The sequence below is a fragment of the Sarcophilus harrisii genome, chromosome 6, assembly GCF_902635505.1.
Source record: "Sarcophilus harrisii chromosome 6, mSarHar1.11, whole genome shotgun sequence".
Taxonomy (NCBI): domain Eukaryota; kingdom Metazoa; phylum Chordata; class Mammalia; order Dasyuromorphia; family Dasyuridae; genus Sarcophilus; species Sarcophilus harrisii.
Window position 1 is genome coordinate 50911358 of NC_045431.1, and position 26334 is coordinate 50937691.

Sequence of the window (26334 nt, forward strand, 5' to 3'; positions counted from 1 at the left end):
AAATGGAAAAGGAGTTTAAGAAATCCTGGTCTTTGCTGTTTAATTTCAATTATTTAATTCATGAAGTATTTACTAAGTATCTAATATGTGTCAGATCCAGACCCTAGCCACTAGAAATACAAAGATACAATGAAATAGTCCCTACAGTCAAGTAGCTTTTATCTATCTATTTATTTATTTATTTTTGCTGAGGCAATTGGGGTTAAGTGACTTGCCCAGGGTCACACAGCTAGGAAGTGTTAAGTGTCTGAGGTCAGATTTGAACTCAGGTCCTCCCGACTTTAGGGCTGGTACTCTATCCACTGCACCACTTAGCTGCCCCCAAGTTATTCTTTTTGGGAGAAAGTAATACCTATTTTAATAGGTGTACGCAAAGAATATACAAACAAATTCAAAATAATTTTAGAGGACTGGTCATCAGTCATACTGAATCAAAAGGGTCTTTTCAAGGAGGTAGATTTGAGTTTGAAGGAAGCCAGGCAATAACTGACTGGAGAAAGATAGTTTGTAGACAGATCTGACAGAATTTTAATTCCTAAACGGAGGAATTTGTATTTGACCTAATAAGAAAACTTTAGATTTTTATTCTGTAGATTATCCACTTTGTGGATTATTTTTGAAAATTTATTCATCTTTAGTCAGCTCTCTTTTCTTATAACTCTCCCAGCAATCAATTACTACATTCTTAAGGAGATATATATCTGTATATACACTGTATATTATATACTATATATATATATATATACTGTATATATATAACTGTAGATATAAATTATACACATACACATATGCATATACATATTCCCTCTAGTAATAAAAATATGTGACTCTTCTGCAGTTATTTTGTCTGGAGCACCAAGATGTTAAATGATTTTGCTCAGGATCTCACAGCTAATACAGTTCAGAGGCAAGATTTAATCGAGGGTTGCTTTGATTCTGAGAGTGACTATACCTCTCAAAATTAAAATTAGTTTAAGCAAAATATGATTCAACCTGCAAGTCTATGGTTAAAAAAACACAGACTCTTCTAACTTCCCAATTGGCTTTCTATCCATTTTAGTGCATTACATAACCAAGGATTGATTTTAATACGAAACCATTTTATAATTTTTGCTATATAAAATAATTCATCCTCTCTTCTTTTATGATATCTCCTAAAGCCACAGTAATAGTAACAAGAGTAGTAATAATATTCTTTTGTTTGTATGTGATATTGTTGACCACCAGTAAATAATGCACTTGTGAGTTTTTTCTTTTTCTAATAGTAGTGGAAAGTTTACATCTTCATTCTCTACTATCCATGAATTTGTCAGAATTAGTGTTATACATTATCCCTCAAAGTCTATAAAGGAATAAACCCACCACCTTATCGTATGAAGTACTAGGCACTAATTCTATTCAGTCCAATCTAAAAAGCATTTTTAAGTACTTACTACATGCACAGTCCTTTTCTAGGTGCTAGGAATAGAAAAAATAAAATGATAAAAATCTTGCATTCAAAGAGCTTACACTGTGTTAGGGGATATGTAACATGTAAATAGGTGAAGTCATAAATATGATAATCTGAGGAGGAAGAAGGCACTAGCAACTAGGGAGTTCAAGAAAGGCTTCTAATCAGTGCTGGCAGATTGGACAAACTTTGAAGGGAACTAATTCTGAGGAGTGAAGCTTCATGAGCATGTGACCTGAAATGGATGCTGAGTTTGGAGTTTGGTCGCCAGTTAGATTGAAGTATAGAGCATATGAAGAGGAATAATGTTTGATGTCCTTGAAAACACTAGCTAGAATCAGCTTATAAAGTACATTAAATATTAACTTGAGAAGTTCAGAATTCATCCTACAGGCAATAAGAATGATGAACATTTAAGCCAATTTTGTTCTTAAAGAAGGGAGGATACTTTCTTTCCTTGGACAAATTTTTCTGAGAGCAGAATTTACGCATCTGTTTAAGATGGACTCTTCTTATAATGTAATAAAGGATTCTTTTAATTGAGAAATAGAAATGACAGTAAATAATTTTAATATGATAAAGGAATTTGGGGGTAGGTTGTCTGAGCAATATAATTGGGAGCATTGACATGTACATATATCTATATATAAATAATATGATTTTATAACAGCTTCATTTTTGTTAGTGGTATTTTTTTGAGGGGGATATTCATTATTCCAATAATAGTTGGATAGGGAAAGCAACTAGACATGTGATTTCAATGGTTTGGGGACTTCAGGAAGAAAGTTCCCTCTACCAATGTAAGTTAGAATTTCTACAATTTTTTTTTTTTTTTTTTTAGAGAATGACCTAGAGGATAAAGTTTTGCCTATGGACACCTAGCCAATGAGTCTTAACCTTTCTGCTAGAGACTGGACTGGAACCCAGGGCTTACTGGCCCTCTTTCATATCATCTTTCTATATATGTTAAACTGCTTCTGGGCTAAATATAATCCCCATTAATTAAGCCAATATACCTAATGGGAAAATTGCTGCTCCCATATACAAAACAAAGCTAAATATATTCTAACTAAATAATAGAACTTTAAAAATCTTACCTGAAAGTTTAAATGAGGAAGTGTCTATGCACAATGACCCAGTATCACCTGTCAGTTTCTGAAGTAAAATATCTCTTGCCCTGTCTCGAAATTTTGCTGCGTTATTATTGTAACAGGATTTAAACTTCAGCACCACATCCACCACTGTTTTACCATTGGATTCTCTGCAGGAATTAAATAGAAAAATGAATCATATTGTTGCTATGTTCTTACCATTGTTATTAGGGAATAACAGTGCAATAGCTATGACCGTCAATGTTCACTTCACCAAGGGAGGAGTTAATATAAAGAAGCTAATCAATTAATATTTATTAAAGACCTACTATATGTCAGACATTGTGCCAGGCACTAGATATAAAAATAGTCCTTATTCTCAAGAATATCTTCTAGCTTCTTGTTACTAATTCTTCATGGGTTCCTAGGAAAGGCCAGTAGAAGAGCTCTATTTTGATTTATTTTTATTAGTTGACATGTAATTTCCTCCCCTATGGTCCTATTTTGATCCCTCAACATGATATAGATGTAACTCTGGACTACTGGAGATCTCATTAAAAGAATCCAAGTTCCAGTAGGTTCTAGGCTGAGTTATGTTTCTAAAGTGAAGAAAGAGAACTGAGTTTGGAACCAGAAGAGCCAGATTCAGATCTTACCTCTGACATAGTACCTGGGTTATATTAGGCAATTCACTTCACTTCTCTGAGTGTGAGTTTTGTCATGTATTTAAACTTGTTGGTCTTTGAGATCTGGACTTATGTATGATTTGAAATTCTATGCATACGTGTTTGGCAATGTTTGTTGTATAAGCCTCAACTTTACTGAATATGGAGAGAATCTGTCTCAGAAAGTTGGTCACTAGATGATGATTTTTAAGCAATTATGCTCATATCTTGGTAGAGTCAGAATATAGGAAGTTTCTTCTAATATATTGGAGGTCACTCTTCTTGTCCTATGCACTGTAGTTAAAGGAACAAAAAATGATTGTTCTCACAATATTTAGAACATTTATAATTTGTACTTGCATCTAGAGATAATTTAACCAGAAAGCATTCTCAAATAGGGAAATGGATTCTCAGTATTAATTAACTTGGAAATTCCCTCAAGCAATGCAGATTGCAGCCTACCTGTTCCTGCTTGTTTTATGTGACTTGTCCATATTGTCTTACAAGTCCATCACAGAAAGTCACCCAACTGTTGAGGGAGTTAGAAAGTTACCCCAAACTCGGGACTTCCTTGATTTGTTCTGATAAAACAAGAGTCCAGTGACTATTTACTTGTCATCTAAAACCCTTTCCATCTGTCCATTTGATCATTTCTTCCTGTACTACATTTCCTTGAAGACACCTTTTACATGTATTCTAAATACGTCAATATTTATAAGTTGCAACCTGATCACGCTCACTCCCTATTATGTTCTTTTTATTCTACTTACTTCCCTCTGTGTCAGTTCATAGAGTATTTTCTAGTTTCCTCTAAAAATGTCCATTTTGTTATTTCATATGGCACAATAACTGTTGTTACTTCTTCATTTTTGAAAAGGACTAATGATATCCCAGGTGATGACTTGCAGGTGAATTCAATTTAAATGAGGCAGAATTTTACAGTGATCAGCTTCTCTCTTCCTGAGTTAGCAAAGTCCAATGGCAGGACAAAGGTCAAGCTAGTCTGGTGATGGCCTGGGATGCAGTGGAAGATCCTCCTGTCTTCAATGTTTGATTAATCTCTGAATATTCTATAGCACCTACTTCAGCTACCTTCATAGTTGTTGGAACAGTAGTTCTTTTTGTCCATTGTACCAGGAAAAGTCTTCACATACTTGGGATAGACATCTCCTGATTGACCAATAGATTTAAGATCTGTCAGTTCCCTTCCATCTGGTTTAGCTTATCTTCTGAGATGGTTTTCCCATGGTATGGCCCTTCTGTATCCTGCACTTTCTTGGTCCATTAAAAATGCTACTGTGAATGGACCTTCATTCTCCACTAACAGCCTTTTGGTAAATGTCCTGCATTCAAGTATAGATAACTCAAAAGATTTTGGGAGAGTAGACTTATTACTTTAAGAGTTGTTGATATTTTCTCAATCACCTTTTAGGAGTGGGGAGGATTTTAAAAAGATCTGAGATTTTTCCCATCTCTTTGCTATCCTTTTAATAAATATAGATTCATTTTCCATGATCATACTATTGTATATCCTCCAGTATGAACCTTTTCTATATACATGTGGTCCAAATTATGTTCATTTCCCATTTTTCTTTCTTATTTTCCATTTTTACACCCTCCACAAACAATTCTGGTACTGTGATGTTAGGTTTTAAATGTAGTAACCCCACTGTTCTGTGGTTGGTAAAAGTAGTTATAACAACTTTACAGATCTTTTGCATTTTAAAAATTATTTTGTTGATTTCCTTCCATTTTTTTGTTCTCTTATGTCTGTAGTATGACTTTGCTTAGTTAGATCTCTTGCCAAGACTTCTTTAAACTGCTTTGATCCTACACTACTTATGTCTGATTTAAGAGATAATACTGCTCACAATCATCCATCATTCTTCATAAGGTTTTTATAAAACAAATTTTTATTTTAAACTGCTATTTCCTTTTTCCTCCATGTCTTTCCATTTGGTTGTATGATAAAACACAACAAATATTTGCCAATTTTTCTCGTGTTTTTTGATTTTCTTGTCATGATAATATATTTATAACCTTTAAAATCCACATAACATTATTATAATGGATATCCGATATTTCTGCCATCCATTTCCCATTTTTCATTGCTACTGAAAGTACTTGTTTTAGTAATTTAAGTTTAAATTGCTTCAGTTGAACACTTTTTTTGCCCTTGAGATTGGGTCTTTCTTGCCCAGGCTGGATGTAAAGCTATAATCCACAGACTTGAAGAGACAATTCACTATTAATCCCATGAAAGAACCTGACCTGTTCTATTACTAACTAATCAGATTCCAGCAATCTAATGGACCTCTACCGCCTGAGGATTTACCATGTTGATGTTAGACTTAGTGTGAGTAACTGATCAGCTTAGCTCACTGTAACTCAGAATTCTCAAACTCAAGTGATCTACCAGCTTCAATCTTACTGATAACAGAGGCTATAGGGGCACACTACCATACTGGATATATTTTTCTCATTATTATTTTTCCTACTTGCTTTCCTTTTTTTTTCTGACAAGACAGAACTCTGTACATAAAGAAATTATTTAACTAATTCTTACAATAGAAGTCTTTTCCTGTTTGTTAAGATATAATTTATTTCATTTTCTGTCATATTAATTGGTACTTGACATACCTAGGACCTAACTGTTCTCTTCTCTAAACAACTGTGTGATATAAAGACATGAAGTTTTTGGCCTCTCTCATTCCTTTTTCCTGAATCATGCTTTTCTATGTACTTACCTTCCTCCCACTTTTACATTGAATTCACTAAATATCACACTATATACTGATTTAATATGGAGGCATTTATCAAATTTTTCAAAGTACTCTTGATCCTCAGCGACCAGTGTTTGAACATAAGCTGAAATTACCTTATTTATTTATTTATTTATTTTAAATGCAATGAGGATTAAATGACTTGCTCAAGATTACAGTGTCAGAGGTCCTATTTGAACTCAGGTCCTCCCAATTTCAGGGCCAGTGCTCTACTTACTGTGCAATTACTTTTGAGGCTGCCTTTTTGGAAATACTTATCTGTATTGTAATGTGACAAACAAATATCCCATGAAATAATGCAATGTCAATTTTTTTCTTTTCTTTTCTCTCAGGAATATAAGTATTTTCTCTCTTTCTTATATTTTGGTATAGTGTTAGACCATCAGCAATTGCATTTAATTCAGGGGTTCTTTCCTATCTCTTTGTCTTTTGTTTCCTAAGTTGTTACTTCAGAGATAATAGCTCCATCTTTTCATATCTGAATGGACAAATCTTATGTACTTCATGGAGTGTTTCTGCCAAACACTAATCATATTACTCTAGTCATTAAGGGATTTTATCAGATATGAAATGTGTCACTCTGACCTTTTCTCTTAGATCACATATTTTAGATACACATTGAAGAAACAAAAATGGATCTTTATTATTCAATGATAAAATGCCTTCTCACTTCTTGAAAGCTATGACCTGAAGCAGGGGCCCTTAAACTGAAAGTATGGTAAAGCCTATAGACCTTTTCTTGGAATAATGTTTTTAAATGCATAAAATAAAATACAGAGGATTATAAAAATTGAAATACAATTACAAAAATATTTTAAATATAAATACATTGACTCCTTAACTTAAAGGAATTTTTAATGACTTGTAATTCTCATCCCCCCTTTTTCTTTCCTTCTCTATTCCTTTGTCAGTTTTGGCTGGCAGAAAGGTTACAATTTGGGGATTAATGGATTCTTTTTTTTATACAATCTTTATTGTTCTGACATTTTCTAATCTTTAGACATAGATCATTAAAAACATTCCCATCACCCCCATTATTGATCACTTTCCTGGATAGATTACTGTCCCTTATAGCTCAGGTCTATGAATCCTATCCTGAATTCCTCCTGGTGGACTATTCCCTCACACTGATCACTTAGATTTCCTTGTTTGATGAAAAGTAATAAAAACTACAGGGAAACTAACTGAAATACAAGGAAGTCAATAGAATGAAAGGCTCAAACTTCCTGGCAAGTAAAAGCTGAGAAATATGTATTTGTTTTTCACCATTTGGAAATGGTGAAATTTATAATATCAATATAATGCTTTAGTCTATGAAATTAGGTAATAAATCATTAAGCATAGGAGAACTTTTGCATAATTGATTAAAAATGAAAATAAAGGATGAAAGAAAAGAAGAAAGAAAAGAATAAATGCACAAAAATACTGAAGAAAATCATACCTTAAAAAACAGGATTAGCCTATATAGTTAAAAAAAAAAAGGCATGAAAATTCATGGAAGAAAAAACTCCTTAAAATGCAAAATAGGCCAAATAAAATAGAAGGTATAAAAATTCACTGAAGAATTAATTTAAAAGCAGAACTGCCCAAATGGAAAAAGAAATACAAAGATCACTGAAGGAAATGATTCCTTAAAAATAAGAATTGGGCAACTGGAAACTACTAATTTTGAGACATCAAGAAACAATAAAATTAAGTATAAACAAAAGAATATGAAATATGGTCCTTGAAAATAGATCAAGGATAAATAATTTGAGAATTATTGGACTACCCAAAAATCATTACCAAAACGGGCCTAGACATTGTATTTCAAGAAATTATTTCAAGGAAAACTGCTCAACATCTTGGATTCAGAAGTTTTACATAGAAATTGAAAGAATTAACTGATCACCTTTTGAAAGATATCCCAAAATGAAAACTCTCAGGAATATTATAGCCAAATTCCAGAGCTTCCATGTCAAAGAGAAAACACTTCATAGCCTTAAATAAATAGTTCAAATATTGTGGAGTTACAATCAGGGTCACAAAAGATTTAGCATCTTTCACATGAGAGGAACAGAGGGCTTGAAAGACAGAAAAGCTAAGATTACAACCAAAACCTACATAACAAAACTGAGGTAATTCTTCAGGGGAAAAATTTCAAGTATTTCTAATGAAAGGACCAGAGCTGAATAGAAATTCTGACATTCAAACGCTAGATTCAAGAGAACCATGAAAAGGTAAGCATGAAAGGGAAATAATAAGAGACAAAGTCAAACAAATTACATTCCTATATGGGGAAGATGTTACATGTAATTCCTAAAATCTTTATCATTATTAGGGAAGTTATAGATAGGGCACAAAAGTAAACTGATTATGTTGGGATGACCTCAAAAATAAAGGTGTGAGGAAGGGATGTCTTGGGAGAAGGGGAAAGGAAAAGGTAGAATGGAGAAAATAATATCATATAAAAGAGGAACATAAGGGATAGCTTTTACACTGCAGGGGAAAATAAGACCAGCAATGGCTGAACCTCACCTTCATCAGAATTGATTTTAAGATGGGAGACTATATAAACATATACATATACATATATACATATATAGAAATCTATCTTGCCCAACAGGGAAATTGGAAAGGTAGGGAATAAGTTAAGAGGGGATGATAAAGGAGAGAACAGATTGAGGGAAGCAGTGGTCAGAAGCAAAACTTTTGAGAAGGGATAGGATATAAAGAAGAAAGAATAAACAGGAGAAAATGAGATGGAGAGAAATACACAGTAATGAAAACTGTGAATACTAGTGAGATGAACTCACCTATAAAATGGAAGCGGATAGCAGAATGGATTAAAAATATGGATCCAACAATATTTTGTTTACAGGAGACATACTTGGAACATAGACACATAGACACACAGAGTTAAAACAAGGAGATGGAACAGAATTGATTCTCCTTCAGCTGAAATAAAAAAGGCAAAGTAGTAATCATGATCTCAGAAAAAGCAAAAGCAAAAATAGATCTAATTAAAACAGATAATCATAGAAACTACATTTTAATAAAAGGCACCATTAGACAATGAAGTAATATTAAAAAATTTTACAGCAAGTTTCTTTGATAAAGGTCTCTTTTCTCAAATATATAGGAAAATGAGTCAGATAAAAATAAGAACCATTCTCCAATTACTAAGTTGTCAAAAGAAATGAACAGATAGTTTTCAGAAGAAGAAATCAAAGCTATTTATAATCACAAGAAAAATGCTTTAAATCATTATTAATTAGAGAAATGCAAATTAAGTAACTCTAAGGTACCACCTCATACTTATTTGAAATTACAAATGCTGGAAGGGATGAGGGGAGATACTCTATTGAACTGTTGGAAATGTGAACTCATTCTACCATTCTGGAGAACTGTTAGAAACTATGTCCAAAGAACCATAAAACTGTTCATACCCTTTGATCCAAAAATAACACTATTAGGTCTATACCTCAGGAGATGAAAGGAAAAGGAAAAGAAGCTATATCTGCAAAAATATATCAACTTTTTTTTTTTTGTGGTGACAAAGAATTGGAAATAAAAGAGATAGCCATCAATTAGGGAATGACTGAACAAGTTGTGGCATATGATTGTTATGGAGTATTAATGTGCTATTAGAAATGTCAAGGAAGATTGTTTCAAAACATGTGAAGATCTATATGAACAGTTGCAAAGTTTATGAACAGAACTGAGATCATTGTACATATAATAGCAATATTGTAGTGATGGTCAAGTGTAAAAGACTTTGCTACTCATAAAAATGTTTCAAGACAATTCCAAAAGACTTTAACGATGAAAAATGCTATCTACCCCCAGAAAAAGAACTGATGAATTCTGAATTCAAATTGAAATAGATATTTTTCATTTTCTTTATTTTCTTTGTTATGTGGCTAATATGAAAATATGTTTTGCATTATTTCATATGCATAATTTGTAACATAGCATTTGCTTTTCCGTTGAGTGGGGAAGGAATAGGAGAGAATTTAGAAATCAAATATATTTTAAATGCTTAAAAAATAAATAAATGACAACAATAAATTATAAAAATTTCTCTTTATTCTCTACAAAGTTCTGGATTTGCTGCATTTCCAAAATGAATTTCCTTGAATTCCCTTCTTATTTAGCAATGGCAGCAACAATCAGTTTAATAAACTCAAATCTTATTTTTCATTCTCAGGGAAATTCTTTTTTCATTTCTTTCTATTTGTGGAACTCATTGGCATAGAGAATACAATGAAACCACCTGACACATTTACCTTAACACCCCTGCACTCAAATTGCCATGGGAGTGCCGTATCACTAGGTACCAAGTTCAAATGTTATGTATCCAGAAGGATTTGCTATTTAACACCTTGTAAAACACCAGGCTTAATAAATTTTTATGGAGAGTGATGCTGATGACCAATTGCAAATGATAAAATAAGTGTGTGTAAGCACCCATTTAGAGAACTGGAATCTCTTCAGTAAAAGTAGAATAAGAAGTCAGTATTCAAAGTATGATGCATGAGACAGGTATTTATAAGAGCTGGCTGGATTCTGGAAGCAACATGACTCAGTGGAAAGAGGACTTCATTTGGAATCATGGGATCTGAGTTAGAATTCTGACTTGGACACTCTGGGTGGAGTGTTGAGCAATAATAGCTAGCATTTATATAATACTTTAATGTTTTCCAAGGATCTAACATATTTGTTTAATCTTTCTGCAAATACAATGAAGGGATTAGACCAGGTGGGCTTGTAAAATCCTTTCCCATTCTAAATCAATGATCCAATCATTTCTACCCTTGCAATCTGTTAAATGGCAGATGAACTGAATTTATTTAATTTCTATTTGTAGACTCAGTCCAGACCTAAGTTTTGGGACCAGTCAGTCCAAGACCAGGGGTGTGTGTGTGTGTGTGTGTGTGTGTATTTGCATATGTATCATTCACCAATTCAGTAGAAAATGAGTCCCAAAGTCAGCTCTGATCTGGGTACCCCAATGACTAAACTTTCTTTTGAACCCCTGTTTTCAAGACACCTGTGGTCTTTTTATTAATACCTTCTACCAGATCTTTCTTTCTACTGTTAACTTACTGATGATTGCCTTGTTTGATTTTCTTTGAAAATCATCTGCCTACTTGGGTCATTTATTCAGGCATTCTTAACTTGGTACTGTGAACTTAAATTTTTAAAATAATTCTATTTTAATGCAATTTATTTTCTTTGTAATTCTATGTTTTTTATTTTATGCATTTAAAAATATTTTTGTGGGAAGTTGCCCAAAGGCTTCACCAGACTGCCAAAGGGGAAGAGTATGAACTCAGATCTTTTTGACTCTGAAGGCCAGTGCTCTATCTGCTACAACATCTAGATATTTCAGAAACTCTATAGTTTGGGGCTAAGTAATCAGGGATCTTAGAGGCTTGTTTTACTCTAAATTTGCAGCCTTTTGTTTGAAGCAAAGGGGAAGCAAAGTTATCCCAGAGAGAGGAGAAATCAATGGTCCTATTAGTTCTGGCCCTTATCACAGCTGCTTTCCAGGAAATGTGGTATAAACTTCTGTAAAATTACTCTGGGTGATGGCTCCAATCTAATTGCCTCATTTGGGTTAATTTCAAGCCTCATAGAACTGATTGAGCTCCCTCTTGCACAATTGAAGAAGTGAAGGATTTAAGACTCACATTTTAGATTGGTTTCAATTCTTTAACAACACTATGTTCATCACATTAGAGAGAAAGAACACTGGGAAAAAGAAAAGGAAAACCCATGTCTATTTGTAGATGATACTAGTACACGGATACTTTTGATTTTGACTATGTTACATACATACCTGACTTTGGCAGTGTGGGACATGATGTACTGCCTTCTCAGTTTGGATGCTTGAAATGTTTTATTCATCTATTGAAAGAAAACAAAATGACTATTATGACACTACATGACAGTGTGTTAAATATTAAATAATTAAATACCTAGAAAAACTAGCTTTTAACTTTTATATCTATTGTTAAATATCCTTCCCCAAAATGCATACTGATATGTTGCAGAAGAGAAAAATAAAATCCAGCTTTTGTCTGTCATGTCACACAAAGACTTATCAGGGAGGTGTGAGGTTCTACTTTTTGTTTCAGTTACATTTTCTCTCCTTTGTTCTCACATACAGAGTGATTTTAGGAATCATCATATTCTATGTAACTCTTAGATGCACTTGTCATCTTGGAACACAGGGACCCTATGAAAATCAGTCCTGATTTCTGCTTAGATTCTCTTTAATCCAGAAATGATAGTTCTGGAATATTGAAATTGTGACTGTGGGTATTCAATAATATTTCAGAACTATCATTCCATATTCAATGGGTTGTAAGTCAACCTGTTAATCATTGAGCATCAACTGAAAATTATAAATTAAACAAAAGTAATATCAAATATAAATTCTTGAATTTATGCAATCTGTAACAGTTGACATTTCAGTAAAACCTCTTTTTTCAGTTGAATCAATAGTTAATTAGAGTAAACTAAAAGGGAAATTAAAATATAGCATCAAGTTTCCCAAATTTTTTTCTTGATTGCCTCTAATTTTAATGATTATACATAAAACATTGGTGTATATATATAGTAGATGTTGCTATGAAAAGCATAATTTGGCTGAGGAGGATTTTCCCTTTCTGACAGAGAAGGATAGGTCTGCCTTTACCTAATAGGTCTTGGCTTTGGGTCTTTTATTTCCCCATTAGTCACAACCCTTTTCCTCTATCTTTTCTCTCTTTGGAGATTAAAGTACGGTGCATGGAAATCACTCAAACTGCCATTTCCCCCAATGTACAGGAGATAAAAAGAAAACCACAGTATTTCCCTTGGACAAGTTTGTGTCTTCAATCCTTATTCCTGATCATTTCCAAAGTTTATTAATGCTGGTTATTAATAAAATACTCATAAAACTTTAGAACACCAAGACTAAATTTACTTCTAGCTATTAGGCTAGAGAAGAGAATGCCTGATTTCTAAACCTTTTTGTTTTTTTTGCATTAAAATGACTGCTGATTTCACTGATTCATTTCATTGATTCATACTCTTTTTGAACATAAAAACAACAGCAACAAAATCTAATTCAGAATAATTGTGTCTTTGATTAAGGAAATTATATTTGAAGTTCTTATAAATAAATAAGAAATGTTAACCAAAAAGAATAAAAGGATTTAAAATTTCACCCTTTTAGATGGAAAAGGGAGAGGAAAGAAAGGTGATAATGCATCAGCTCCCTGGTTTTCTTTAGCAAAGCACTCTTATCCTCTTCAGAAGTAAGTGGCCCTGAAAACTTCTAGCAGCGGGATGCTTGTTTTGATTCCTTTCAAAATTCAAAAAATCTCAACTGCTTTGATGCTGTGGTCAAATCTCCTTTCCATTCCCATCATTCCTCACTCCAACTTTCCAGATCAGCATAATCTGAATGGTTCAGTCCAAATGATGATTTATTCTATCTCTTTCCTAGCTGAGAAGTTGTTATTTTTTAAAACACTGAACTATGCTTCCCGAGTCAGTCCTCTGAGGGGCTTTTTATCTTACTCAGTAATTTGCTTAGACAGAGATAGGGTTCTTGAGGTTATTTCCTAAAACTTGGCTTTAAAGAAAGTTCAATAAGCAATCTGATATTTGATCAATAACCTGAGTAATAATTTTTCAGTAGTTGTGGAAGTAACAGTAGTGATTTGTGGGTCCTGAAAATGCGTCTTCCTGGGCTCTCTTAAGCAGATAACATGTGCAACAGTGAAAAGAATACTCGATTTAAAGTTCATGGACTCAAATTCCTGCTGTTGTCTGTGTAATGCTGGACAAGTTGCATAACTTTATGGAGCTTAAAACCTCATTTGTAAAATAACAATCATATACACCCGTTCTCCTTGATATTCTTGCTTCAGTGGTTCAAAATGTTGTCTTCAGTGAAATAATAATTCTTTTTACCCAGTCTCTTCATATTTTCTTTTTTCCCAGGGGAAAGCACAAAATAATTTTGTTGTATTTCAGTTGCATCCAACTCTTTATGACTCCATATGGGGTTTTCTTGGCAAAGATATTGGAGTGTTTTGCTATTTCCTTCTCTAGCTCATTTTACAAATGAGGAAACTGAGGCAAACTAGGTAAGTGCAGGATCACACAGCTAGCAAAAGTCTGAGACCAGATTTGAACTCAGGAAGATAAGTCTTCCTTACTCTAGACCCAGCATTTTATCTATTGCACCACCAATCTGTGTTTTCCAAAATAATCATTTTGGAAGAAATCAGATGAAATGGAGATAATTAGAGTGGTGGGTAGAGATCTGATTCACAGCCAGAAAGCCATGGTTTTCAGATCTCACATATGATAATTTTGGCCATGTGACTCTATACAAGTCATCTTACTTGTCAGTGCTCTAGGCAGCTTTCTAACACCATAAGTGCAGAGAATGTGTCTGTATCTTGCGTGGCAAAGGGAGTTTCTTCATCCAGGAATTTCTTCTACCAATGAAATCACAGGAGCAATCCCTCTTCCTCCCTCATCGTGATTTTTTCATACATTTACCTGGTGCAATTTATTGTTAATGATATATACCTCCACTTTGAGTATATTATTATATTTCACTAGTGTTACTTAGGAATGAAGTAACTTGGTAATAACTATAATATATGGAGCATCACTATGCTTAATGAAAATGGAAAGAAAGGCATGCAAGTTCAGTTACTCAGACAAATGTAAAAGTGACCTAAAGATGAGTATGAGTAATACCTGGCAACTCCCTTTTGCTAGAATTAAGTCCTGAACTGGAATGAGAAAACTCAAGCTCCTTAGAGCAGAATACCAGTCATTTGAATATATTTATGAAGTTCTAGATTAAACGAATATTTTTAGAAGGTTGCTAATTCTCTTAAATGAATTGGTCTGAGTATAGCATAGGATGATGTCTATATGCATAGAATAGTTCTTAAACAATATTCTGTTTCTTGTCATCATATTATAGTCTGTATTTTACAGAAGTATGGTATAGTGAAAAGTGGCCAGAAGATCTAAGTTTTAATCTTAGCACTGTCTTTTAATTCCCTGACCTTCAACAAGTCACTTTATTTCTCAGGCTTTCAGTTTCCCTTATCTGTAAAGGTCATTTCCAGCTATAAATCTCATGATCAAGAGAACAGATGATATTCCTATTTAGTATCATTAGAAAAGCTTCAATTGATTTGTGTTAACTTCTACTAATCAATTTAATTTAAGTTTCTGTAAAATTCAAGAAAACTCATTATTTTCGTTGATCCTAAAGGAATCACCTCATCCTTCCTTTTATGCCTTAATGGTTTCTACTGTATTCATTGAATTGTCAATATAATGTGATATAGAGCCATCATCAGTGAATCTACCACCCACTTGAGTGACTGCCAGTGAGGGATGTCAAAATACAGTCCTTTCCTATCTCATAGATTTTATTCCTATGGTGTCTAAGGTTAAAGAGAGGGAATATGTATCTAGGGGAATTTTGCTGGGGTCTATGACTTTTTTTGCTTTCTTTTTTTTTGTTTTCTTTTCTGTCAGTGTTGGCAGTGGTGGAAAGAGAAGACTGATGCAGTGTGAGAGAAAAAGAAGCCATTGTAAAAATGATATTTTTTGTTGCTTCCCCAAATTGTGCTCAATAAAAGTAAAATGTGAAGTGGCTAATTGTAAAGACTACAAAAAATTTGCAAAAAAAAAAAAACTGCCCAAAATTTAAATCCAAGTACTTCTACTAATAGTGATGAGATACTAGATTCTGTTTCAATCAGTCTATGATTCTTTATTTCTTAGTATTTCCTTTTCTGAATGGAATAAACTATTTGCTCCTAACCTGATTTGTGTTTGTACATTGAGTACCTTTTATTTTTACTTGTAGCCCTTTCTTTGGGGGAATGCTAGACTAGAACACTACACACTATTATTGTAATTAATAATCTTTGGGTAACTGAGGTGAGGGTAAGAAACCAATGAATATATGAACTGGAACTCTAAAATTTCGTGTTGAGAAGTAAAGCTTTGCCTAGAACTTAACACTGCACATCACAATAGCAAGTAAAAATCAGAGGATGGTGCACATAGCCAGCATCAGTTGAGTAGCACCTAGCTAGACCACTGTGCTAGATTGTTATGTTATATTTTAGCTTATAGACTCTTTTTATAGACCTTTTATTTTGTCTTAATTATGTCTTAATTAAACTTTGTGTTTTTCTATACAGTATTTAACACAGGATTAAGAAATGTGTTACATTGAATTAAAAAAATATATGAATATTTTGTTCCTTCATTGTCATTATTTTAAGCTTATTAGATACAGAAATTGTTATGAGCATATACTCCAGGGAGACAAAATAGAAAGGTTCCATATACACCAAAATATTTATAGCACCTTCAATTCAGAGCAGAAAAAAAGAGAATAAAGAAAAATATATGGCAAAGTATGGTTCAGGAGAAAAAAATTAGGGAAGCCAAAGATTTGTAAAATATATAGAAAATTCACACATGTATATCATGAATACTTAAAAAAGAATTCATAGGTAGTAAACATGATGAGTGGCAATAAATAAAACTGATGGATAATTAATGATACAGTTATATTAGAGTTGGCTGTGCACTGGCAAAGTATCAACTTGTACAAGTTATAAACATAATTTATAATAAAGATAAAGAAAGAATAGCAATGAGGAAAGATATTTGGAATTCATTTGGAATTATTTGAATAAACTATTGAAAACTAAAATACCTGGGAAATGAACTAAAGGAATGACATCAACCCCAATCACAACAATTTCATGTAGAAGTTAACCCATATAAATTTAATTTATACAACACAAGAACCAAGAGTCCAAAAATGTTTTAATTAACAAACATTTGATTGGATTAATAAATAAAAGATTGTTACCATAGGTAACACCAGGTTACAAGACAACTCCTTTGTAAAATCTTAAGAAGTAAAATGATGAATATTTATGAGCAGTATCATCTCATAAAGAAGCAATAGAAGATAAAACCAGTTTAAAGAAAACTTGGCAAGAGATCCAACTAAATAGTCATCCCAATGGCATTTAAGGATGAAAGAAGAATACAAGCACGGGATAAATTTTTTTTGTTAAAAAATGTTGTGGACACCAATTTTACAAGCTTAAAAAAATTTAAGAATAATGGAACTACCTAACATTACAGTCTCTGAGGTGCCTCGAGAAGATGTTGAGATGGTACTAAAGGGAACAAAGATCAATAAGGCAGCCAGATTGAATCAAGTTTATTATCATAGAGGTGACACACATGTATTTGAAAGAAACAGAGATACCCAAGGCACTGAAAAAAATCATACCTTATTAACAACCAAAATAAAAAAGCCAATTATTACTGGCCTATACATCTACTCTTCCATTTATAAAAAAATTTTATGAGGGTCAATTTTACATAAATTGAGGGTATTTTTGATGAGAATATTACTAGGAAATAAGCAGATTTTCCTAAGTGATATAAAAATAAACTACTTTTTTGGTATCTCATAATTGACTGAAAAATGTAGAGAATATTAAAAAAGTCCACTGTGATTATTGTGGGTTGATTATAGAAAAGAAAGCATTTGATTCAATAAAACAAGTAACACCTTGTAAGATCAAGGTGTCTCCCATCCATGTATTAAGATTACTTAGAAGATGAATAATAGAAATACCCCTATTGTATTATCTTCTGATAATGAACAGCAAGCAGGGCATAATACAGGGAGATGTTTGTTCATAAAATATATTTGGCCCTATGACAGAATAGATTCAGGACAGTCTGGGTTAAGAAGGGGTTCCCCATGGAGAGTGATATCCTTCAGATACTCCTATTTTCAGATGACATATTATTTGCAGCAATCCCCAAGACATCACAGAATCTCTTGGAAAATATCTGTAGTCACTCAAAGAAGTTTGCTCATCCATAGAGCAAAGTCTAAATGAATAAATGATTCAATTACTCAGATTTCATTACTTGTCTGAAAAAGGACCCTATAGAGCTTGTCCAAAAGTATATATTTTGATAGCTAATATAGGTAGAAAATCATCTGGTCCTAAATTTGAGCACCAAAAGAGTAGTCTGCATGGCTTTGAAAAACTGCAAAACACTTTTACTAAATTCAAGCTTCCCATAACCAGAAAAGACCCAACTTTCCATTACAAACATTTTATTGGTGCTATTGAATGAAATACCAGTGTCTCAGAAAAACTAAAGATGACCATAACATAAAGGGCAAAGGAAAGGTTCATATTAGATAGGAGCAATATATAACCTATAACCAATGAATAACTCCAAAGAAAAAGAGTAAAGGATATCATCAAGGAATTATCTGATAAGAAGAGAATGTGGGCTGGTTATATGATAAAAGTGAGATATGACTCCCAGCACTCACAGTAGGCTCTCTGTGGAAGATATATAGAAGGATATAATTAGAAGTCTCACTAGATGAGAAGGAATAGATAGGTCATAAGTTGTATTGTGGGAAAGACTAAACATTTCTGAGATAAAAATCCTTCAATGTGTTTAAGAATTAAAATTTCTAAAGCATTATATTTATATAGGATCACCATTTAAAAAATGTCTTAATGATTTAGATTCACAAATCTTTCCCAGATCAAATTTAGCTGAAAATATAAAAGGAAAGACTGAGGATACTAAATTGGATTATTTTACATAGAGAAGCAACATGGTATAATGAAAGATGAGAAGATAAGGGCTCAAATCCTGGCATCGACAATTATTAGATGTGTGATCATGGACTCAGTTAACTTCTTTGAACCTTAGTTTAATCATCTGGGAAATGAGGATATCTGGGAAATGAGGATACTTGTACAAGTTACCAACTTTGTACCAGGTTGTCATAAGGAAAGCACTTTGTAAAACTAAAAGTGCTATGTTAATATGTTGTTATTATTCATAGTTTACTTCTATCACTTCCACAAGGATCATATAGAAAAAGCAAAAAGGCAAAATAAAACCCAAACTTACCAAAGACACTATCTTTTCATTTAGCTTTATGTATTCTTGAGAATATGGCTTGCCAAATTTACTGTTATAGTCAATGTTAGTAAGTTTAAAGCTGATGTAGTAATAGAAAGGTGTTTTACCTGTAAAGTAGAAAGGGAAACATAAGTATTTATTTTGCTCATTTTGTATTTAACAACTATTCCCATGGAAGAAGCAGCATATGAAATAGAAAGTGGATGTTCAGAAAATGTTAATATAACTTTGGCAGAGAAGTGATTTTTCTTTAAAAGTTGTGATCTACTTAATAATGTGTTCAAGATATTTTAAAAGTCTTTTAAATTAAATATACCAGGATTCAATTTTATTATATTAGAATTAGAATGCCACCTCAATTATGTTTCTGTAATAATCAAATACTTATTAACCACCTTCTCTTTTCTGGGCAATGGCTAGGTACTAGGGATTTAAGAAAAAGAATGAAATGATCCCTACTTGCAAAGAGTTTACAATACAACAAGATACAACAAAGAGATATGTATGAACACATAAAATAAGTGTAAAGGGAATAAATACAAATAAATAGGGAGTTGTTATATTACAAGTTAGCTTGAAAGCGAGGACTCCAACAGTGGAGGAGCTCAGGGAATGTTTCATGTAGAAATACTTGACTTGTATTTTGAAAGAAGGGAGAGATTCTCGGAGGCAAAAAGAAGTAGGGGATACCTTCCAGGCTTGGATGACAACCAGTGAAAAAGCACACACAGATAGAAAATAGTGTTGAGTATGAGGAACAGTCAGTCAGTCAGTCAACAATCATTTATTAAGAGCCCATCAGGAACTGTGTTAAGCATAGGGGATAGAAAGAAAGGCAAAAAATTTTTGCCTAATCAGGGAAACTATGCAAACAACTATATACAAATGTAACATGTAAAGGAATATGATCTGTAAAGAAGGCTCAACAGTAAAATTATATCGATATATGTGTGTATATATATATACACACATACACACACACACAGAAGGCCTATTTGGCTGGATTGCAGAGTATGGGGAAAAGTAATGTATAATGAGGTGATAAAGCTAGGGTTGGGGCAAGTTTGTGAAGAGCTTTAAAAGCTCAACTGAGATTTTTAATTTGATATTAGTGTCACTAGGGATCCCATTAGACTGTAAGCTCCTTGAGAGCTTAGTTGACTTTTACATTTCTTTTTATCCTCAGTGCTTAGCACAATGCCTAGCACATAATAAGCATTTAATAAATGCTTATTGATTTATTCATCGACTACTGGAGTTGGTTGAGTGGGTGAGTGAAATGACCAAATTTTTGTTTAAGGAAAATCAATTTGGCAGTAAGGATAGACTAGTGGGAAGGAGATTAATCATGAAACCATTACAATAATCTATGTCAGAGGTGATGAGGGCTTGAACTTAGGTGGTAGCTGTGTGAATAGAGATAAATAGGTAGAATATGGAAGATATTGTGGAGTATTTACTAATTGTGTGACTCTGAGAAGGTCACTCAAATGCTGTCTGCCTCAGTTTCCTCATTTGTAAAATGGGGATAATAATAACCTGTCTCCCAGGATTGTTGTGAGGATAAAATAATATTTACAAGGCATGTTGCAAACTTTAAAACACTACATGAATATTAGATATTGTTATTATTATTGTTTTCACTGTGGAGGTTGACAATTGATTAAATATTTAGCATGAAAGAAAGTGAGGATTGAAGATAATACCAATGTTATATACCTGGGAAACTGGGAGAATTCCTTTAATAAAAATAAGAAAGTTAAGAAAATAACTAGATTTGGGTCTAAAGATAATCAGTTTTTTTTAGACATAGTAAAATTTAGATATTTCTGGCACAGCAGATTGAAATGTCTCATAGGAGATTGGTAATAGGAGGACTAAAACTGAGTGGAGAGACTGGGGCAAGATACAGAGATCTGGAAATCTTTTATATAAAAATGTTGATTAATCCTTGGGAGTGGATATGGTCACCAGAAGAAAGTTGTCCTTAGCTTTCAAAAAGGACCAATGACATTTTGAACTGATTTAAATGAGGCAGAGTTGCACAAAAACATCAGTCTCACACTCAATTGAATGAAGATGTCAAGAGCCAAATTATATTAAAAAAAAGAAATATCTGTTTTTGAAAAATTTACATTCTATCATGGGTAACAGCAGATTCACCTATAAATATAATATAAAATTCTAATTCTAAGATTATAGTTGGGAATGGGGAACCAGAAAACCCTGTTTTTTTTTTTTTAAAGGTCATAAAACCCCAAATAATGGTGCTGAGTTTGTGTCATCCAAAAGAGGAGTGTCCCAATTAAGAAGGCCTTTCTGTGATGTCAAAGCATCTTGATGGAAAATATAAAATTCAGTTAATCACATAGATATTTTGTCTAACCGATGCCAAATATTTAAATGGGTGCAAATTTTAGATGATTTCTTGGACTTTTTTTTACTGTTCAACAGATGTTTTAATCCTGCATAGACAATTTTAGGGGAATTCCCATTAGGAATCTCCAGACACTTTTTAAAAAGATGGATTAGGAAGCTAGCAATTAGGAAGCAATTAGGAATATACATAAATATATATGTATATATAAATATACATAAATAAATAAAGCAAGGATTTTAAGTACAAGGTAGTTAGGGAAGATGGAAGGAAAACTCAGTTATTCTAAACATTTTTAGGAGTCACTGTACTTATTCCTACAAGCTGTGGTGATTTAAGGAATTATATGTTAGTACTTAAAACCAGGAGTATTCCTTTTTTTTTTTTAAGATAAAGATTTACATGTAGCTTAATCACTAAAGTTAAAAATTTTCTATGGAGTATAACTGCCACTATAAATTAGCTAATCTCCAGGTTAGATTTTGATAATATATAGTTTTACCAAAGAAATTCCTTCTATGATCTGTAGCACAAATCTGCATATAAAGCATTATTATAGCTTAAATTAAATATAGTATCTATAGTTTTTAATGTATCTTTATTCTTTCTACTGCCTTAGACTATAAGATGCTTCGAGTCATAATCTTTATCTTATTCTAGAATCCCAGAAAGACAAAACTGGAAGAGACACCATCAGAAATCATCTAGGCTAACTTTTCCATTTTATAAATGACAGAAAACGTACAAGAGAAGTTAAATAATCCCAACAAGCTCATGAAGTTAGTAGGAATAAAATATGTGTCATATTTCCTAGTTTAGTGTTCTTTTCACTCATCCCACTCTGTTCCATTTTCCCTTATTATTTTTATTATTAATTTTTTTGGTACAATAAATCAGAATGATTATCTTTGACCCTCAGAGCTTTAAGAGATTATTCTGCTTTTAGCAATTTGGGGAGATATGCAGAAGGCAGTTACTTTAGTTAATTGATATCAAAAATACTTGACATAATTTATAATGTATATATGTATATACATATTCATGGCACATATAAATATGTATGTGTGTGTTTAGTAACTTCTACTCCCATCCAATACAAATTGGGTGGAACTGTCCTTGCCTTGTTCCATTTATTTTATCCTTCAAAAATAACCTTGATGTTCACTGTAACATGATTTCTTTTGTAAAATGTGGAGGTGGAGAGCAAGTACATCGTGTGATTTACCCTACTCACTTCCACCTGCCTCCTCCAAAAAACAAATGTTCCAATTGCCTAATTGACTGAAACGAACTCGGGTAGAAGGAAAGTCGTATATGTGGAAAGTTTTATCTTACCAAGAGCTAGCCTGTAAAGTGTGTGTGTGTGTGTATGTAAGAGGGAGTTAATTTATTGGCTATATTTAATAACTCATTGGCGGTGTCACTGATAATTTATAAATTTAATTTTTAAAGAAAATTATTTTACCCTTGTTTTGTTTATTTCTGCTTGATTAAAATTATTTTTCTGGGTTCAATCAGTTAACAAGATTTATTAAGCATCTGGTATAACAGGTGCTTATGTTCAGCACTTGGCAAGAACAAAAAGTGGAAACAATCCCTATATTAAGGAGCTCATATTCTATGGTAGTTGTTGTCATAGTGGTTAGACTGGATTGGAAACCTGAGTCCACATCCGGTCTTAGACCCTCACTAGCTGTGTGACTTTGGACAAGGCATTTACTCTCCATATGCCCCAGTTTTCTGTAAAGTGGGGGTAATAATAGGATCTATCTTATAGGATTGTTGTGAGAATTAAATGAGGTAATAACTGTAAAAAGCACTTAGCACCTGGAACATTGTAGATGCTATATAAATGTATATTCCTTTCTATTCTTTGGGATGTAGAGAAAACTATATATAAGTATATGTTCAGTCATTTCTGTCATATCTGACTTTGTGACCTTATTTGGGTTTTCTTGGCAAAGATATTGGAATATTTTGCCATTTTCCTTCTCCAGGTTATTTTACAGATAAGGAAACTGAGGCAAACAGGATTAAGTGACTTGCCCAGGGTCACACAGCAAGGAAGTGTCTGAAACCAGATTTGAACTCTATATACTTTTCTACCTTGCTGTCCTATATATATTATATGTATATATAAATATATATCTATATAGAAATATACATAAATAAAAAAGCAAGGATTTTAAGTATAAGCTAGTTAGGGAAGATAGAAGGAAAACTAATGATTAGAGGTTTTGTAAAACATTTTATAAATTATATCTTATTTGACCCTTTGACAAAAACCCTGTGAAATGGTCACTATTATTTTGGTTTTAAGGATGAGAAAGCTCAGGGTTAAAGAAATTAAATGATTTGCTTTTCATCATAGCTAGATAAAAAAAAAATCTGAGTCTCATATATCTCTTCTAATTCCAATCTGTAATACTGTGTACTACACTAAAATCTATACATTTAAAAAAATTGAGAAGTATAATGGAATGAATTCAAGACATGAAGAGTAAGAAATCAGGGTTTGAAGTCCTTGGATAATATGTTTAATTCTAGGCAAATCATTTAACCTCTCAGACTGTTTCTCAATGTTTCTTACCTACTAAAAAAAGGTTAATGTGATGTTCAAATGAGATTACATATCTATATCTATCTATCTATCTATCTATCTATTTATCTATACCTTTGCAAACACTAAATAATATTTAAATATGAGGTGGTTTTAGGAGTGTGCTGGAGCTAGTTCTAACCAGAGCAAGGGAGATGATTGAGTGTTTACTTGGTGGAAATCAGCTAAACTACAAACCAGGCCTTGATTTAATGTTTTGTTGATTATTGACTTTGGAAAGTGTTAAGCTTAAAAATGTGTCATTGATTAATCTTCCCCTCCCCATTATTAAACCATTTAGTAGCATGGCCCTGACTTTTATAACTAAAAAATCAACTTCAATATTTGTCCCATTTCCTCAGTTTGGGAAGATCCATAAAATAGAATATTAAATATTTATTTTTTTCTATATAAAGAGATTTTTTTATTATCCCATTTTCTGTTTCTCTCTAGAGGAACATTTACAAAGTTCTTAAAGAAGCACTGGGACATATTTATTTTTAAAAAGTATATATATATATATATATATATACATATATATATATATATATATATACACACACAAGGCAGAAAAAGGAGTAAATCCTTGAAGTTTGTTTCTGAGAGAAAAAAAAAAAACAATCCATGTCTCTGGCCTTCGTGTGTGTGTGTGTGTATGTGTGTGTGTGTGTGTGTGTGTTTTGAATCCATTAAAACTGTAAGTTCCTTGAGGACATGGCACTGTTTTTATTTTTTCTTTGTATCCCCAATGCTAAGCATAATGCCTGGCACATAGTAAGTGATTAATAATTGATTATTGATTAAACTTGTATGCTTGCTCTGAGTTCATTTAGCAGTGACTTAATCTCTTGGGTTACAGAGCCACTGAGATCTCTTCTAAATCAAATTCTGTGATTTTGTAAGGTCTTCCCTACTATTTCCAGCTAGAAGTAATCTTGTTCATCTCTGAGTTCCTACTGAATTTTATATACCTCCTAATTGTATTTTTACTTTCTTCCTTTCATCCTAGTTGTTTTTATGTGTGTTCTCTTTCCGATTAGAATGTAAATTCCATAAATGTAGGTGATAATTTATTTTTTTTTAATCTTAGCAGTGTCTTGAATAGATTAAATTGTTAAAAATGTTAAATTAACAAAAGACTTCTAGAGGACAAAACTGATAGCCTTAGCTCTACTCAGATTTATTTTGTCAACTTCCTTTCTTTCCTACATTTTCCAACGTTCCTAGCTTCTCTAATGGCCTATGATAAAAGCTTAAAAATGTCAAATACAGAAAGAAAAATATCCATGAAGTATTTTTAACATGATATCCTCCCAAAACTTTATATAGTGTAGGCTTTGGGAATGATATGGTAGAAACTCCAATAGTAATAGAGGCCACAATACTTTATAAGAAACCCCAGGGTACCAGGCCTTGGGAATGGTGTAGTCATTTTAGGAATGTAGTCATTGAGAGTGATGTGGCAGAGTTTTGGAGAGTGTGTGTGTGTGAAAGAAAGGGAGCTGAGATCTTTATTCCACTAATCTCTCAAGGATGTCTGGTCTGTCATCCAAATATCTCACACCTAGACTCAAACAACGGGGCATTTGTTTCATGCGAGAAGAAAGAAGGCCTTGTTAGCCCCATTGCCAAAAAACTTACCAACTTTGTGAACCCCAATCCCATATGTCATTTTCCCCCTCTTTGTTCTTCCTTCTGTAGCCCCCAATTCCAACTCTAACAGTTTTCCCTCTAATTTTACCTGTTTGTTTCTTGCTCATTGCTATCTTTCTCTCAGTTTTTAGCCTGCTTTAATTGGCATTAAAATTATAATAAAACTTTGCTTCTTGACTTAGAAATTAACTTAATTTCTAAGGTTTCTTTTGGGACATTCACAACACCAGCCTAGAACCCCAATGTATTTTGGGGATACTCAACAATTTTAGAATCAGAGTAAACTCACAAGAGTATGAAGGCTGAAGAAACAGATACTCACCAAAGACCACAAAGTAAACAATGACTCCAATGATTGCTGCCACAATTATGACCACCAAGATAATCAGAGCAATTTTCCCAGATCTGGTGAGTTTCATGCTTGTGTCTGGCTCTGTCCTGTGCAAAAGGGATTAAACATACACACACAAGCGTAAGTAAAGGAGCTCCAATGGTAAAGGCTGATTTGGCCATTTAGAATATATACTTATTCCATTATTATTTTTCTTATTTCTTATTTATTTTTAATAGCCTTTTATTTACAGATTATATGTATGAGTAACTTTACAGCATTGACAATTGCCAAACCTCTTGTTCCAATTTTTCCCCTCCTTCCCCCCACCCCTTCCCCCAGATGGCAGGATGACCAGTAGATGTTAA

General features: G+C 32.9%; 1 protein-coding gene across 1 annotated transcript in view; it reads right to left on the bottom strand.

The window, feature by feature from the left end:
* LOC100918409 (transmembrane protease serine 11C-like) overlaps positions 1 to 26069 on the bottom strand; it is a 75717-nt gene extending 49648 nt beyond the window's left edge. Inside the window, exons 1-4 of the mRNA XM_031942780.1 lie at positions 25958 to 26069; positions 18995 to 19113; positions 11814 to 11881; positions 2548 to 2711 (exon numbers count right to left, since the gene is read on the bottom strand). Of these exons, the coding sequence (XP_031798640.1) occupies positions 2548 to 2711; positions 11814 to 11881; positions 18995 to 19113; positions 25958 to 26054 (448 nt within the window). The 5' untranslated portion in view covers positions 26055 to 26069. The remainder of the gene's footprint in view (positions 1 to 2547; positions 2712 to 11813; positions 11882 to 18994; positions 19114 to 25957) is intronic.
* Positions 26070 to 26334: the final 265 nt, after the last annotated feature.